General features: G+C 50.8%; 1 protein-coding gene across 1 annotated transcript in view; it reads right to left on the bottom strand.

Moving 5' to 3' along the window:
• Nucleotides 1–16,717, bottom strand: part of LOC126868788 (probable serine/threonine-protein kinase yakA) — a 53,653-nt gene extending 36,936 nt beyond the window's left edge. The window contains exons 1-2 of the mRNA XM_050624639.1: nt 15,396–16,717; nt 14,758–15,098 (exon numbers count right to left, since the gene is read on the bottom strand). Of these exons, the coding sequence (XP_050480596.1) occupies nt 14,758–14,945 (188 nt within the window). The 5' untranslated portion in view covers nt 14,946–15,098; nt 15,396–16,717. The remainder of the gene's footprint in view (nt 1–14,757; nt 15,099–15,395) is intronic.
• Nucleotides 16,718–17,791: the final 1,074 nt, after the last annotated feature.

The following is a 17,791-nucleotide window of genomic DNA, read 5'->3' as shown; positions in this document are numbered from 1 at the left end:
AGATTAAACGGAAGAATTTTAACGTGACGCGATTAAAAAGGAAAACGGCCGAAGTAGGCGTGAATCTTTTCGAAATAGCTGATACGTGGACGAAGCTTTAAGGAAAGTCAAAGAGAGCCTGTTCACCGTGACGAGCGATGTTTCGACAATTTTCAAGAGTACGAAAAAAGTTTGTCTCTGAAACCGAATGAAAAGACAATTTTGGCATCACACTGTAGCGATCGAAAACCTACCGAATCTGGAAACTGCGCTTGTCTGTAAAAAAATTGAAAACGTGGTTCGTTCCAATCTTATCCCGTAGCTTTCGTATTATACAGCGAGTCGCGCTTTCTCCGTCGATTCGTAGCCGTATAACAAAGATTTTGCGGAAAAACGAAAAGTACAGGAATGATTTTTTTTTTCTACCACGTACTGTATACGATAAACCGCCCTTTTCCTGGCCATGTCGCGTCAACTAGTCCCTCTCTCTCTCTCTCTCTCTCTCTCTCTCTGTCATCCAGCGAATCGATTTTCGCTTCGGCCTCGTCTAGTCGCGCCTAGTAGCTAATCCATCGGTCTATCGCGATCGTCGTCGGGCCGAGTCAAGTCGGAGTCGAGTCGAGAATAATCCGCGTCGTTTGGCTCTTCGGCTCGCCTTCGGACGTGCTCTTCTCTCTTTTCCTCTCGAAACGAGACAAAGAACTCGAACGAGTCCTCTTGTTCCTCCCTTCCTTCTATACTCTCGTTGCCTCCTCTCAGCCGTTCGAGGAGCAACAACTCTTGCGGTCGAGGCGCGATAATCTTGCCTCGAATCTGTATAGTCGCGATCGATCGAGAGGATTCTCCGTTGCCGCCCCTCGAGAAGCGTGCTCGATTTTCATGTAATTCAAATGAAGCGTGAGCCGTCCTCGCCGAGACTGGCTAAGCCATCCTACCGAAACCGAGACCCAAGTCTCGCCGATCAAACGCATCGTGTATTGTTCTCGCTATCAGGTCCGTTTCGCTTCGCCTTACGCGTCGAACCGCGTGCAGAGAAAACCGCGTCGTCCATCCGCGACGTACGTTATTTCGAAACTTTGATCAACACCGACCTATCGATTTTCAATCGCGCGAGAGGCGCTTCCGAGTTTTCCAGTCCAAGGTCTGGGTTATTCGCTCCAATTTCCGCGTGCAAACTGTTCGACGCGATATCGGCTCTCGCGATTCCATGCCCCGTCCAGACCATTCGTTCTCGTTCTATGCAGAAACTGCGAAACGAATTCGCCCTTCGCTCTCGTCCGAGCGTATAGCTCTCGCGTGTCTCTATCTCGATCGTTCGTAAAACGTCGTTGCGCTGTTACAGATCGGATCGTGTTACCCTCGCAGCGGTTTCCGTGCGTTACGATTTCGACGGAGCAGGCACGAGAAGAGGCGGTGGTTCGCGTCGCTGGGTCATTCGGTCGCGATAAACAGCCGCGCGGTTTAAAAGGTTTTCGCGTGATGTACGCTCGCGGAGGCTATCTTGGTCTGGGAACGAGAGAAGAAAAAACGAACGAACGAATGGACGCGACGGGTTTGCGCGCGGATTCTCTCGACGTTTTTTCCTTGTCTTTCGTTTTTTCTCGCGTTCCATCTGCCTCCCTCTTCGGCCGGTGGAAAATACGCGGAGAATACGCCAAGTGAGTCAATATATCGGATACACACACAGCTGGTATTCCCTGGCCTAGGTCGGCCCAATCAAATTTTATGATTTGTATCCATCTCGTTCCTCGCGATCCTGACCTACCGCCACCCGTTTCACCGATAGTACTCTTTTCGTTGCTTTTTTCGAACCCTCTGTACCTCCATCGGATTCCCCCTGCCTCGACCTCCGCGAAAAAAAGGGAGAGTGACTTCGAAAGTCAATAAATCGAATTTCTATTCGACGCTTTAAACTTTTTCCCTCCAGCCGGCTCGTTTTATCTCCACCCGCCGCACCAACCTCCCTCCCACTCTCCGTTTCGCTTTCCTCGCACGTTCGCCCCTCTCGCGTCTAACGCCAATGAAATACGAACGACCAACAAGATCGCGAATATTTTCTTCCTTTTTTCTCCGCTTTTTCTTCTTCTTTCTCGCGCTTTCGTTACGTCGATCCTCGCGATCGTCGGGTACAGAGTCCAGCCGGAGCGAAGCGCGGGACGGTCGTTTAAAAAAATAGCTCAATCGCGATCGAGCGAGCCGTCTCGTTTGAAAAATATCGTTCTAGCGCGTGTCTCCGGTTTGCGAAAACTCGAACAGCCAGATCGCTACACTGTATCGGTAAAATATCGCGAAACAATTTCGAAATACACGCGTACGTTGTATAACGTACAGCGATCTTGAACGTGTAATTTACGTTTGTATTCTCGTTAAATATCGCGGTTTATCGATACAACGAACGATCCACTGTTCAAGCAGTTAGCGATGTTCGCAAAGCTCGCAATAAATATGTTGTAACTTCTGTACATACCTGTACACCGTCACACTCGTTTCAAATTTCACCGATATAATCGCGATCGTTGCGTCTCGCTACGGTGCTAATGAAATTTCAAAACGTTTCGTATCGCGCGCGTAACCTACGTATTCGTCGACGGTTTCCTCGAATGTTCGAATATTTCCGTGAACCATCGTACGTACGTTAGGCTAACGATACCTTTTCCAAATTACCGAACGTCTTCAAGCGTGTGACGAAACGACCACCGTGCCAGTTACGAGTTAACGAATTAACCGGTTTTCGTTAACCGTGGCGTCGAACAGGCTCGCGATTTTCAAATTTATTCTCCGCTTCTTTAAATTAACGGAGAATCGTCCGGTCGGTGGGAGTTTCGTCGCCGACGATGCCAACGACAACGGCGTCGACGGCGACGTCGGCGATGCTATTGGCGAGCTTAAACGACTGGAACGAGTCTCGGCGTTCTCGGAAAACGTTTAGCCGGCAGCCGGGTGAAATTTGCAGTCTCGATCCGACAGTTCCTCCCCCGAAAATCTTCCACGCTCCAAATGTTCTCCGGTCGGGCGGTAAGACGTTTCGCGGAGAGAAACGAGGTCGTCCGTATGACCTGAAAACTGTCGGCCCGAGCAGAGAACGAAAATCCAAAAGCAGAAGCCAGAGGTAGCGCCGCGTCTGGTTACGATTCGCGGCTCTGCCAACGCGGATATTTGCGTTCGCGTGCGAACGCGCGAGAGAACAGCGCCTGGCGAACGGAAGAAAGGAAACGGAAAGAGAAGGAGACGTGGCAGAATAACAGAGAAGGAAAGAGGAGAACCGGCGAAGGGAAAAGAAACGTGGAACGAGTTTGGACGAAGACGGGCAGGGGCGGGGGAAAAAGGAGATCAAGAGAAAGAGAAACGACCCTTCCTTCGAATCCCCAAAGCGAGACGCCACGGCGACGAGACTTTGACCGAGTTTTGAAGCGACTGCTACAGCGACGCGAGGACGAGAGGGTGAGGGCGGCGCAGCTGGTGGGGCCGTTGGAGGGTGCGGGAAGCAGAAGAGAGAAACGGAGAGGGTAAGCGAGAGTAAGGAAAAGCGAGAGCGAAGAGGAGCGCGCCGCCCTCCCAGACGACCTCCTCCGTTGCCCCGTATCGCCTCGTAATTTCTCGCATAGCCGACAGTAAACCATTTACCGTGGTCGGTGCCAAAAGTTCGCCAGTCACGCTTCGCGATTCTCGCGCGCCCTCCCGTTGCCTTTCGTTCTTTCCGTCCAAGAAACAACCGACAAACCACGTCGAGCAAGCTACGTCGTCCTCCGCTGACGGAAAAAAACCCGAGAAAATAAGGGCAACACGAAGCAAAGGAGAAGAGGGAAAATTTGTATGTCGTTGTACGGATTGATCGATCGATACCGCTCGTGTACCTGTTAGCCGTCGACGCACCTGTTATCGGGACGCCACTGTCCACCAGATACATCGTAGAAAGTAAAACGCGAGGACGATAGACGATCGCGGTAACGTGGCGAAAAACGAAGATGGGTTGGCCGAACTGAAAAGGCGAGACACGCCTCGGGCGCGTAAACAAGAGGGCCACGCGTACGTCCGATATGCTGGATGGCCAGAGAGAACATAGCTCGGATGCCTGAGGGTATCTACCGATCAAAGTTTCGCTCGGACGTGCGCACGCGACGACCGGTCGAAGATATTCATGGGCGACTTTCCCAAACTTGTCAACAACCAGCCGAAAATTCTTCGTAAAGGGGCGCGAGAGGGGTTGCGCGCGAGTCGCGTGTTTCAAACTTGCCAGTTTCTCGCCGAATTCCGGAAAGTTTCGCCTCTTGTTAGCGCTCTCACGCGGCACCAACCAAATCCCCGCTTACTACGGGCTTGCAACGAGAGATAGCGAGCTGGAAACTTTCGCCAAACCTTCTCCAATCGATTCGAACGATTACACTCGCGTTAGCTTTTTACGAGCACGCGTCGTAAAGGCGCGTCGTAAATATCGCATAGGCGCGGTAGAAACGTTGCTGGCGGAGAACAACGGAGACAAGTCCGCGTGGAGATTCGCGTCCGACGCTGCGTCGTCCGTCGAAACGCTGCATCCGTACACGCGAACAAAATTGCAACCGATCGGACGTCGATCGTTTTCAGTCAACGCAACGGCGAGATTTTGCGGGTTCGCACGCTTCGCGCTTTCAACGTACCATAGATTTACGAGAAACGCAGCGCGTTTGCGCTCGCGCTCGTCCGTAACAACCGACTCCGCTAATCGTAAAATGCCACCATTACGCGTTATCGAGGGTACGCGCGATCTCGCGTCGACTGACGGCGATTTTCATCGAGCGAGGAAAACGCTGGACGACGAACACCGAATTCTGTGTTCTTCGTAATCGCGTATTTCTTTCGGCGTCGTTGAACGTGTCAAGAAAATAACAATTTCTGTCGCGTTGAACGGCCACGCCACTTCGACTCTGCAATCAACGCGTTAAGTCGTTAACCGTGCAGTTCCTGGACGACAAACTCGTATAATCGTGGAATCAAAGGTAGCGAGGACAAGTCGATCTCGGTTGGACACGTTTCGTTCGCAACAGAAACGAGCGATTTCGACGTTCGTTGAATTATCGGCTGTTCGACGATCGGAATAGCGCGTGTCGATTCATTGGTATTATTCACGAGAGCCTAGTATTATAGCTAAAAAATTCATTATACATAACATTTCATCAGTCATGAGAACATACAACGATAATGAATTTTTTACGTAGTTTCGGCTTAGTTTGTAGAGTAACATTATAAATAAACTGTAGATGTTTATTCGAGTTCTTAGAAACGCAATCGAGGCATTAGATTCCAAGTAGAGATTTGTTTTTGTTCGTCCTTGTATGTTACACGTATCTCGTAAGTTTGCGTACAGTCGAGTTTCTCACAAGATCCGCGTTTTAGCCATAACTTGATCAACCATAAAACCGAAACCGCACGACCCTTGGAAAAATGGAAAAATACGTGACCGAATATAAATTCGCAGAATTTTCATTTCCATCGCTGATTTTACGGTATACGACGTTAAGTTGTACTTTGTACTTTCTACAGGGTGATTTGGTAACTGGTGGTACAAGCGGAAGGGGGGGGGGGGTGATTCTACGCGAAAAAAGAAGTCGAAAATATAGAATACAAATTTTTCGTTCGAGGCTTCGTTTTCGAGAAGATCGACTTTGAATTTTCGCTCGGTACGCGTGCACTTTGTCGCGTCTCGTTATACCGGATCTCACTGTCTCGATGGAAAAATTAAAAAAAAAAAAATTTTTTTTATTCTATATTTTCGACTTCTTTTTTCGCGTAGAATCACCCCCTTTCCGCTCGTACCACCACTTGCCAACCACCCTGTATAAATACGCCATATTATACAACGATCTTCGTTCAAACCTTGTTCGAACGTTAACGTTCAACTCTTTTAGGTGTGAAGATACGAGCGTGCTCGTGTGTACTTTTCCATACAACCGAACGGACTGTTAAAACGCGCGTGGAACACACAGGCGAAAAAAACGAAACTCGCTGGTTTGCGGCAAGTCTGATTAAAAAATGACCCGTTCTTTAATGTTGGCTCGTATAGTATAAAATCGAAACACAGGCTGCGATCGTCCTTTGTAAAGGCACGGACAGACATTACACACGTTGCGAGCAGTGCGCATTCGCGCACCTTCGTGCGTACAGACGAAACGTACGTGCAAGTGCTATTTGCGCGTTCGATGCACGTTTTCCCAGTGTCGCTGTACGCGTATGCGTGTCATCGCGCGAAGCGACGCGCGTCATTACACGCTAACCACGCACTGTCTTTCGTTCTCTCATTGTCCGTCGTTGGACAAAGAAAAGAAGATCGCGTGTCGTAATTTTGGCAAGTCCGTCGTTCTTTTCGCGTTGCTGTGTTTCTATCGTTGTTGTCCTTCGCGTTTTCCCGTTCCTATCGTTCGCGAAGAGGAAGATGGAATACGAGAGAGTCTCGGCGACTCGATTACCTCGTCTCGGTGGAGAAGTTCCAAATTTTTTCACTTTCACGGCCATGCGTTTAATTTACGTTTCGCGGCGAAGCAAGTGGCGAGGAAGAAAGTTGCGGGACGGATCTTAAAATTCAGTGACGGGCATAATTAAACGAACGTTGCGTAATATCTGGCAAACCAGTGGTGTATTATTGTATTAATTTATAAAAAGTGTGTTTAATTATTCAGATCGTTATAACTCTCTGACCGGTGGCAGGCGAATCTACTCCAAAAAGCAGCGCCGTCGTACCGCGATGCAATTAAAGTCAAATGTAAACTGATAGGGACGCTGTTACACGAAACTTCGAGGTAATGATTACGCGAACCGTTGTAATTTATTACCGCGTATGTTCGTTATTCTCAATTGTAACGTAATTCGGTAATACGGCCTAATTGCGGTCTTAATAAGACCGAGTCTGCTACTGTCTTCCACGTGATTTCCACCTCTTTTCTCTTCACTTCTCTTCTCTTCTCTTTTGCTATCGTATTTTCAAAAGCGGCGAGCGCAAAGCGAGAATTCATTTTTCCACGTTCGTGTAGCGGCCGAAACACGCTATGTCCTTGCTCGGTCCGTACCGAAACCGGTTCATCGAGCATATTTATATCGCCAACGTTTCTTATTTCGTGCGCTGTATCGCAGCGTTAACAGATAAGGCGATCGTCTAAACAGAGGATAACTCGAACGAACGGTACACCCGAACGTATGCAACGGTTAAACATTTCCGTTGTAAATACCTTTTCGCAATTTGTTTCGCGTTCGATAAGCAGGATGACTCATCGAACGCTCGTTATCGCGTTCCTTGCCAAATGGAGCTCGATACGTTTCTCATTAACGCTGGAAAATGCCGCTTTCCTACTTTTTTTTTTTTCTTTTTTTCTTTTTAACATTTTCTCCTGAAATTACGAGGATACAGCGATCCGCTGAGAACAGGCAGTTTGGAGAAATTGGCTAACGATAATCGGCGAAACTACACGTATCCTCGTAGTTGTTTGTGTTTCGTTTGGCCGATGCGTCGACGACGAGCTTTTCCACGGATATTATTCGTCGCGTTAGAAAGTTTGACAAGTTTACGCTTAAAGAACACGGTTTACCAATACAGTGCGACTCGGATCTTTTAAACGCTCCTTATTCGAACCTCCGACGTGTACAAGACGTTGAACTGGAAGCGTATTATTTAGCGGAAACTTAGCATGCGGCATGAACGGCTATCTAAAGTATATAATAAGCCTTAAAAGTAGTGGCACTGTATATCGAAGCTTATTAATATAATGAATATAATTGGCTGTTTAAACAATTTTATCACTTCTTCTAGAAAATGTATACTTGCACCAAATATCCTCTATACTTCCATACTTCAAACTACCATACCATTTCTTTCCGTTTACCGTGTTAATTAAAATTTCAAAATATTTTAGAGATCATCGGCGGTCGTGCGTATTCGTAACGAGTTTCTACGAGTGCGGAAATACGTTTGCGCATAACCGTAATTCCTTTAATCGAGGTCCTATCGTATGTAAAAACGGAGAAGAAGAAGAAGAAGGACGAGACGGAAGATGTGTCAGGCACCGTGAAAGCACTGCGAGTTCTCGGTGTTTACGAGCATTTCTCAAATGTTGCGACCCGCGTTGCTTACATCGACTTTGTCGAGACGAAAAGGTCGAAAGAGCGAAAACCGTGGAGGAGCCGGAGAAGCCCGAAATGCGGCGAACGCGCACGACGTATTCTCTGCTTCGACATCAGCGTGCTGCACCTATGCGTGGATGATTATCGAAAGAAGAGAAGAAGGGGAAATAGTGGTAGTAGTAGTAGTAGTAGTGGTAGTAGTAGTAACAGTAGTAGTTGTAGTAGTAGTAGTAGTAGTAGTTGTACTGGTAGTAGTAGAAGTAGAAGTAGAAGAAGAAGAAAAGTAAGGAAAAAAAAGAAACTGTTCGGCGGGTTGGTACGCGAAGGAAACCGTAGGTAATCGAGCGAGCAGAAACGCTGACGCAGATAAGGGAAACCCTTACGACCGCTTCTAGTGCGGCAGCTATTTACGAGCGGTCTCGGTCTGCTCCGATGGAAGAGCCAAGGTGTTCGCGCTGGTCACCGGATCGCAAATCCGAAAATTCCGTGGCTCTGGCAAATTTTCATCCCTTTACTTTATTCTTCGTGTCCCAGAATCGTGTTCTCTCGACACCCTTCCAATTAACCCTAGCTGCATCCTTCCCGATCATTTTCGTTAGTTTCTCGTGGGTAGACATTTTTCCAAGTCGAACACGGCAGAATCGTTATTGATAAGCGAGACTTCTCGTTTCGATCGACGAACTAGTGACGAAATCAGTCGTATCCAAGATTAGACTATCTTCGAGAAAGCAATAAGAGAATGGCCTTTATTTTAGATATAATCGTAACGGAACGTAAATGTCCGCGGTTTAATTACGAATCTCTCGGTTACATGCCGATTATTCCTCTAAAACGTAGAAAATTCGACCGAGACGTAACAAATTCGAGGATCGTGGCAGGTTCGGTCGTGCTTTTCGTACAGTTTCGTGTGATTCGTCACGCCGTAAAACCTTTTCGTATACACTGAAATGGCGATAAAATTTTGCTAAAATCTAGAGACGCGCAACGTCGCGACGTAATTTATTCGGCATTCGATTCGCGATTTCCAAGCCGTCGACCGAACTTGTTAACGAAATTATGTAACGGAAGAAGCTTCGACGTATCGAGCGTTGGCGAATCCGCGGATTCTTTTTCGATTCCACTTCCTTTCGACCGTCGAATGCGTAATCGCCGCTCGAGTTTTTGCGATTCTCGAGTTCGCGAAGGTTACTCGTAAAATTCACGCACGTCGTTACGCGCTTTCCGTCGAGGATGCCAAGGTTGCCGCGAAATCGCGTACAACGCGTAACTCGGTTGCCAACAGAATCGCCGGATCGTTCGAATTTCTCGCTCGTTCGTTACGTTGTGCCCGCACCGTGTCAAGAAAACGGAGACGGAACGGTTCTTGTTCTCCGAGCTTTCTCGTCGATACGCGCTGCTGCCGTTGAACGAAAATACCAAAGACACGTATCGCCCCGAGAAATGTTCCTGTCGACCGAGTCCGCGACCCGTCTTTTTTTAACGAGTCCCACGATATTTCTTTTTCCTCCTTCTTCTTTCTTTTTTCGCAACCATCGCCGATACGGACCTCGTGCATCGCTCAAGTTGGTCGATTTTGCAGGACTCGAGAGAAAAAGTTCTAATCCGGCAACGTTGGCCTCCGAGCGAGAACAGACCGGTACAGCTTGATAAAAATAAATTTGCGCCCGGAATAATCACGGAGCTCCCTAGAGATCCGTATGGTCGGTGTCTTAGGTGCTGTTTGGCGTAGCGAGACCGATACGTAGCGCGTTATGCGTTGTGCGTGGCACCCGATGCGTAGTGCGTTCCGATCGCGGAGAAGTCGTTTTTCCTCCATAACGGCCGGAACATCCGCGTCACAGCGAATCGCCGAAAATCTGCTGCAACGGACGACGGCTATTCGCGTTCCGCGTGTTCGCCGCTTTCGAAGCTATGGCAAAGCAAACGCTCCGATCGAAGATGACTTCTCAAACGGACGCAAAATCGATCCTCTAGGTCTGTCATTGCTCGATCTTCTTGGCGACGCGGTTTCCCTTCGTCATCGATCGTGTACGATACGATGCTTTTTCGAGCGGAGGACCGGCCACCGCGGCGACATCGCTATCGTCGTCGTCGTCGTCGTCGTCGTCGTCGTCGTTCTATCTTCCTTTCTACGGAACGAGTCACTCGAACGGGTCCTCGACTTTTGAAAAGACGCGTATCACGAACGTTGTGGAACGCGTTGCACGAACGAACAACCGGTGGAAGAGGAGAGAGGCGGAGAGCGGGAAAGACGCGTGTTACGAAACCATAGCCTGCGAGAACCGAAGGAGGAGAAGAGGAGAGCAGAGCCCGTTCGACGAGCTCTCTTCGTGCGGCCGTTTGTGTTCTATCCTCCTCCTCCTCCTCCTCCTCCTCGTCCTCCTCCGCCGCCGCCGCCGCCGCCGCCACCGCCGCCACCGCCGCCGCCGCCTCCTCGTTCTCCTCTTCCTCCTCCTACCTTCCCTCCTGCCGCCCCCGCCACCCGTCCCCTTGTGCCCCGCGTCCTCCTCGGCCGTCTCTTCTTCCGTTCCCTCACCTCCTTCCCTCCTTCCCGTCTTTCGCATCCACCTTCCTACTTTTCCTTCTCTCGCTCGTTTATTCCCTCTCCGCCTCTTTCTTCCTCTTTTGCCGCGTTACTCGCTTCTCTCCTTTCCGTCTCCTACCCTCCTTCCTACCTCCGGCTCGCCGTTTCCACCTCGACGTTTGCTTCGGGCTAAAATAAAAACGCGAGGGAGATAACCGTGTGCGAGACGCGAGAGAAAGGAGAAGAGTGACGGAACAAGGAAGAGGGAGGGAGAGAGAGAGGAACGGCCGAACGCGTACACGTACGGAGAAGAAAAGAAAGAACGGACAGAGTATAAAGGCGCGAAGGAGTGGAGAGTAAAATGATCGGCGCGAAGGGAAGGAAGAGACGACGGAGCCGGAGAGGAAGGTAACGCGGACGAACCGAGCATACTCGAAGGAAGAAGAACGAACAGAAGAAGCGCGAGGCGAGGAAGAAAAAAGAAAAGAAAAAAAGGAGCAACGGACGCGCGAGGAAGCAGAGGAGAACCAGTCGAGACACGGGGTTAGGGTTTCGCGTCGCTCGGAATGCGATTTACGCGCGTTAACTCTAAAAGTCATGCACGTCTCGTCCTTACGTTCCTTTTTCTCCCCCTTTCCTCTTCCTCCGCTTGTCCTTTTATTCTGGTCCACTAGGCGGGAAACGATCTAACCGATCGGCCGCCACGCTCTCCTCCTCTTTCAAAACGCATGCCGAGTGTTTTTCCGCGTTTCGACTACGTGCCGCGAATATCCGAGACTCGGCCGTGAACGAGACGTACTCGCCATTCCATCGCGATTTCCCGAAATCGCGAATTCTCGACAGACGCGCGCGACAATCAGCCGCGTCGATCACGACTGCTGCGTCGTTCGTGTAATAACGCTCCCAGGTAATTAGAATCCTAGTCCGTCGAAGAATAATTGCCGTGATTGCGCCAGCCTCGATGCTAGCGATCGAGTTAGCCAAGACTGGGCTGCGACGTTAGGTTCCGCGCGAGCTGTAACAGCGGACGTTCCGACCAATTCCAAAATCAAAATGCACAACTACTCGAAAGAATACGCGAAAGGATCCGACTAACAGCTCCGCTAGTCCAACGCCGATAACAACGAATCGAGGATCGGCAAGACTCAGTTAGCGACGTTGTACAGTCATCGAAGTTGCGACGCCAAGTCCAAAGTGGTCAAACTCTCCGTAGAACTTTAAACTCTGACTCGTCACGCGTCACGTATTTACGCTATTTGCATAGAACGCGTCGACCGTCTCCTGTTCGTCGTTCACGGTTCCAGCCTTATTCGTTCTCTACCTCCAGCCGACTCTTCGAACCTCCGATCGCGCGTGAATGCGACAACCTTGGTCCCGTATCTTTATCGCGGTGCTACCCTGGACGCGGTGCACGAGCAAGCTTTGACCGAACGTGTCCGTGTAAAGTTCGTCCTTGGTTGGCACGTTCCAATCGTTCGTTACACTCGGGGGAGGAGGACGCTTCGCTTTTTTTCTAAGAGAAACGTTAAACGGTGTTAAATTACCGTAGCAAAGAATACGGCTTTGTCGAAGCCGATTCTCGGATACCTGGCTCTCGTAGGCCATTCATGTATTCCGAACTTATGGAATACATGAATAACTTGGACGAGAGCGACCGGCAGCGAGTCGAAGGAAGCGAGCGGACAACGAAGAAAGAGAAGGCAGACTACTGATCCGAGAAGGAGGCTCGATCTTATCGATAAGGTCGATTTTTATCGGTGAAACACGATTTATCCGCGACACGTGACCGCGTTCGCGTTCTCTCTACTCTTGTTGCTCGCGTCCGAGGAGCGTAGGTGGCAGCGATGAAATCGTTTACCATATCTTTCTCGCGTTATCCACGCCAAAACACGTCCTTCGGCCACGTGGCTTCGTTTACCTTCGTATCTTTCGATTGTTGCCGTGCCGAGACCGCGACCGCGACCACGACCGCGATCGCGCGTTCGCACCACCGACTCGCAATTTCCTCGTCGTTCCTTCCCTTCGATCCTCCGTAGATACGAACAACGATAATCTGCCAGATCTACGTTACGCGGAGCTCGCAGCAACCAGTGCAAGTCCGATCGACTCTGCCGGGTTAGACACACGGACTTTGATCTCACACGCGTTTTCCGCTGTAGTATGGACGCTATTAGTAGATTGCGGTTATCGGTTGATTTACGTTTACGGGAGAAATCCTGCTGTTCTTCTCGCTTCTTTATCGAGTTTCTATCCGATACTTGCACCACACGGGTATTTGGAAATTATCCGTATCTTAATAATATCCGTTGATATCGGATCGCATGTAGCTCGACAGAGTGGAAAAAAACAGCAGGACTAGAAACGTATCGAAAAAAAAAAAAAAGACAAACATACGGATACAGACCGGAAGCAAAGTGTCCTCTATAAAACTTATAGAGGAAGTCGCTCTACTTAGCTTTGGATTATCTCTTTGGAAAGGTTCGAGAAAATAGGAATTCGACAAAAAAAATTCGCCACTTAATCGTTAACTGATACGCGATTGTATTTGCGTGAGCGAAGCAAACGGAATATTCCTTTTACCTCTGCCTCGTCGTTCCTAGTCCTGTTTTCCACTGCGCGTAGTAGCGTTCGATACTATACCGTTCGTCGCTTGGAAGGCACTCGAAAGGAATGCAGATCCGATTGGTCGTTTATCATAAACTCGATGCAATAATAAAAAACACGCGTATCGCTAAAAGTTTCGCATCTACAAAGTTTTTACGCATCTACAAACTCTCAGAGTTTTGTTTCTAAAGGCATCAAAATTCATAAACACGCTGCTTGCCAGAGAATTCGGTGCTCGATGGGTTTCGTTAAACGAACACGCGCGTCGTTTCACGCGTCATCTTCCGAACGACGAACGACGTTTCGTTCGAGGCGACGCGCGTCTTCGTGCATCGGACGAAGCGAAGGGATCAAATGGATATCGGCGACTCGCGATCGTATCGAAGAATAGCGCGATGGAGAGGCGAGGAAAGTTGGCGAGGAATTTGCCGGGAAACGGCTAGAGATAGCAGATACCGGTCGAAGCAGAGAATCTAGTAGCCTTGACCTATTGGCGGCCTCGCGTCTGGTCCAAACTTCTCGCGGTTTCGCTTCGCTCCTGTTCGATTCGATTCGGTTTGATTCTCCAGAAGCCGCATCAAACGCGTTTATCGGTGTCCGTTTCCGGGCCGGACACAGCCGCTGCAAGAAACTTCTTCCTCGCAAGGAAAAAAGAAACCGCACGGCTATCGGCGACTATGTTCACACGATGCGATCACCGACGGATTTAGCTACGCGTTTCGTCTTTTTTCCTTTTCTTTTTTTCTTTTCCTTTTTCTTTTTTTTTTTTTTTTTCTCCGATCGAGGAAAACGCTCGCTCGACTCGCGCGTTGCCTTCCACTCGGTTATCGTCGCGACATCGATCACGGTACGCAGACCGTGGTGGGAACTTCAACGACGAGATACCTCAAACAAATTGTACGGTTTAAGGAACGAGGGCACGACCGGACCTTGCGCAACGAATACAAATGCTACCCTGTCCCTTCGTGGCGCGTGACGAAATTCATAAAAAGCCTGAGAGGTCGGGAACCAAGGGTGGAACCGCGGCCATGAGACGGAGAGACAGGGACGGAGAGAGAGAGAGAGAGAGGAGACGCTCCTATCGACGACAACGCGATAACGCGTTCGTGGGAAAGGCTGTGACGAAATTGAAGGATTCGCACGGTGCGACAGAGACCACAAGTCAAGTCGTCGTCAAGGAATCGGAGATTTTCGAGCCACGATCCTTCCATCGTCTCGGTTCCAACTCGAACTTCTCGTTGGCGATCCGACGGCGACCGTGGTGGATCTTTCGACTTGTTCGCTTCTGTAGCGCTTTTGCTCGCGCTATCGTTGCTCCGTGACAACGGACGATCGCGATACGCGTTACTGCGAAGACAAAAAGTGAAATTTCACGTGGAAACGGGGAACGCTGGTCTGTGTCGCTGTGTCGTCACCGTCGGAACGCGGATTCGGCCTCCGATTCTCAACGGAGATCGGTGCGAAAGTCTTCTAGACGCGTGGTTGATACGTTTCGCGGTTAAAACGGTAGGCGAGCGTAACAAAAGTAAAGACAGCGAAAGGTTTCGCGTATATAGGAAACTTACAGTTTGTAGTGGTGCTGCATGTGATGAGCCAAATGCAGGTCGGCAGGATGTTGTTGAAGTTGCTGCTGCTGCTGTTGTTGCTGTTGTTGTTGCGGGTGCATAGCCTGGTGATGATGTGTCTGCGGGGGATCCAGGCTAGAGGCACCCAAGAGGGTGGCGCTCTCCCTAAATAGCGTTGCCACCTGCATCCTGGCTGATTATCGGCCGCGTTTCCGAGCGAATAACCGCGTATTTGTCTGTCCGCGAACGAGTCACGTCCTTGCGAGATTCGATACCACTTGCACGGTATCACCGGTAGTGGTTGCCGACGGTTTTGCCAGTCTTTGAGAGCAGCACGCTTCCTGGCGTCGAAGAACGTCGGGATACTCGGGATCGCGAGGTTCGAGAGAAAGATTGGAAGGGTCGATAGACGGACAGGTAGACAGGTAGGCAGGCAGTCGGGTGGCGGACGGGTATGCGGGCAGGCAGGTACAGGCAGACAGGCAAGCAAGCGAGCAAGCAAGCGAGCAAGCAAACTGACAGACAGGACCGCTCTCCCCGACGGCTTCGCGGAGAGAACGCGAGCCGTCGGCAGGGTAACGCGAGTAGAAAGAACGCGCGCGATCCCGCGTGACTAATATGCTCGCACCAACACTCACTACTACGGCACTGTGTGTCACCCTGCGTTGAACGTAAACTGTCGTACCGTCGCGACGACGGGACCGACGGCGAGCCCGGTCGGTCGCCGACGACGGTCGCCGGCAAGGAGGCGAGACGGACGACGACGGATCCGGCGGCGGCGATGGCGGCGGCGATTGCCGCGTATTCGAGCGGATTCGATCGAGATTCAATCGAGTCCTCTCGTGCTGCTCGTCCTCCGGTTACCGCTCGTGATCCTCCTTACCACCATCGTCATCGTCCTCCAGGATATCCGACGGTCGGTCTCGGGAGCGCCTCGATCCTCCGTCGGGCAGCTGTTGACGTCGGCTCGGTGTATCCAAAGCCGAGGTGTTGCGAGGGCGAGAAAGAGAGAGGGAAAAACGAACCGCTGTCGTTAGCCGGACCCACGGTGTCCAGCTGTGTCGATACTTTTGGCTGCAGACCTTTTCGAGAGACGCTGCTCTCTCGCAGTTTTCACCCGTACGCGGCTACACGTGACCACCACAACTGCGATGGTTCAGCCAGCCGAGTATCCCTCTCGGCCGAAAACTTTCTTCTCTTCGAGTTTCTCCTGTTCCGCGTTGCCGGTTCTCGGTCGACCCTCTCGCGTCTCCTCTAGCGTCTCCTCTCGTTTGGTTTCGTCGTCTTCGACTCTCGTTTCTTCGCTCGCAATGCCACTGCACGGTTTGCGTTGCTCGGCCTCCTCAAGACGCGCCGACCAAAGAAAAGGCTACTCGACTCGATTCTCGCGACGGATCCGTTCCGTCCTCCACCATCTCTTTCGCTCCTCGTCCGTTTCCTCGCTCTCGCTTCTCTTGCTCGTTCGCTCGCGGCAAAGCGGTCTCGTCCGAGGGATTCGCGTTCGCTGCACCCACGCCCCGAACGATAAAGACGGCACAATGTTTTCTCTTTTTTTCCTGTCTTCCGCCTTTCTCTCTCGCTCGCTCGCTCGCTCTTTTTCTCCCTCTCTTGCCTCTTTCTCCGTTTCACTGGACGAGCGTCGATGGTTCGTTCGGTCGTCTCGCCAACCGGACGACTCGTCGCGTTATTTCGCTCTCGATAACGCAACGACGTGTACCGCTCCTAAACCTCGGTACGCTGCTCCACGATACGACACTCCACCGCGAACGCGCCTTCTCTTCGTCTCTTTTCTCTCCTTTGTCTTCGGTGTCCGACTCTATCCCGTCTCTATCTGCTTTCTCTATCCTTCGCTGTATACGCCTTGCTCCGTATTCGTTTCGACGAGAAGTCTACTGTCGCGTAAACATTCGTCCACGCACACCACGGATGTTGAAACCGCGGCAGCAAGAGTCGGCGCCGCACTGCTTGGCCGTGTCGCTGGTTCGGTCGCTCGAGCCGAGAGGTTCGTGCGTTTCCGACCTCCATCGACTACGTTCGGTCTCGCTCGGTTTCAGAGCCTCCCGCCGACCGCGTCGGCGGCGGCGGCGGCGGCGGCGGCGACGACGACGACGACGACGACGACGACGACGGCAATGACGACGACGACGACGACGACGACGACGACGACGACGACTACGACGACGACGACGACTACGAAGACGACGAAGACGACGACAACGACGACGACGACGACGAAGACGGCGACAACGACGACAACGACGACTACGTTGCTGGTACCAGTAACGGTAGCAACGGCGATATCTGTGCCAGCGACGACGATTACGATCGTTGCTAGCAACGTCTGTAAAATTTCTACATTTGTCTCGTCCTCTTCTCGCCTCTCTCCCCTCTGTCGATCGTTTCTCTCTGTCAGGTGTAATAGACGCGTTCGCGTTCGCGTCCGCGTTAACCAACGCTAATCGATATTCGACGATCGACGATAAATCGAGTCACGCGACTTTGATTGGTCAAGAGGAATCGATCCTTGCTTCTCGCTGCAATTATTTGCCTTACTGAATTTCCAACGGTTCGCGGTTTCATCGTACAGACGTAGCCAAGAGAAAGAACGTATTTGGTCGAATCTGCGTGTATTCCGATACCGACGGCATTATACAAATTACGCGACAACATCGCGATTGCTGGTATGTCGTAACCGAATCCTTCGAGACGAGTAACACGCCAGCTCGTGTCCTTTTCTCGACGCACCGATGGGCGCGACTCCTTTCGACGCAAAGCAACGACCTTTCGAAACTGCCGCGTACCATCGAACCAGTCGTGCTAATTGACCGCGACCTGCCACCGCTATCTCGCTAAAGCGACCTCCGAATTCGCCTTCGAACTCGAAGAAATCGCGAGACGCATCGAACAGAGACGATGGCGCGAAACCGTTCGAGTTTTCAAGGAATCGCGACCTCGAATCTCGAAAGAGACGCGTCGACCCGCTACGCAGTTGCCACGAGTCTCGTAGATTCCGCGGGGAAAATCGATCGGCGTT

Source organism: Bombus huntii, chromosome 8, assembly GCF_024542735.1.
Source record: "Bombus huntii isolate Logan2020A chromosome 8, iyBomHunt1.1, whole genome shotgun sequence".
Lineage (NCBI taxonomy): Eukaryota > Metazoa > Arthropoda > Insecta > Hymenoptera > Apidae > Bombus > Bombus huntii.
The sequence above is the reverse complement of the archived record's forward strand: the minus strand, read 5'-3'. Positions and strand labels throughout refer to the sequence as shown.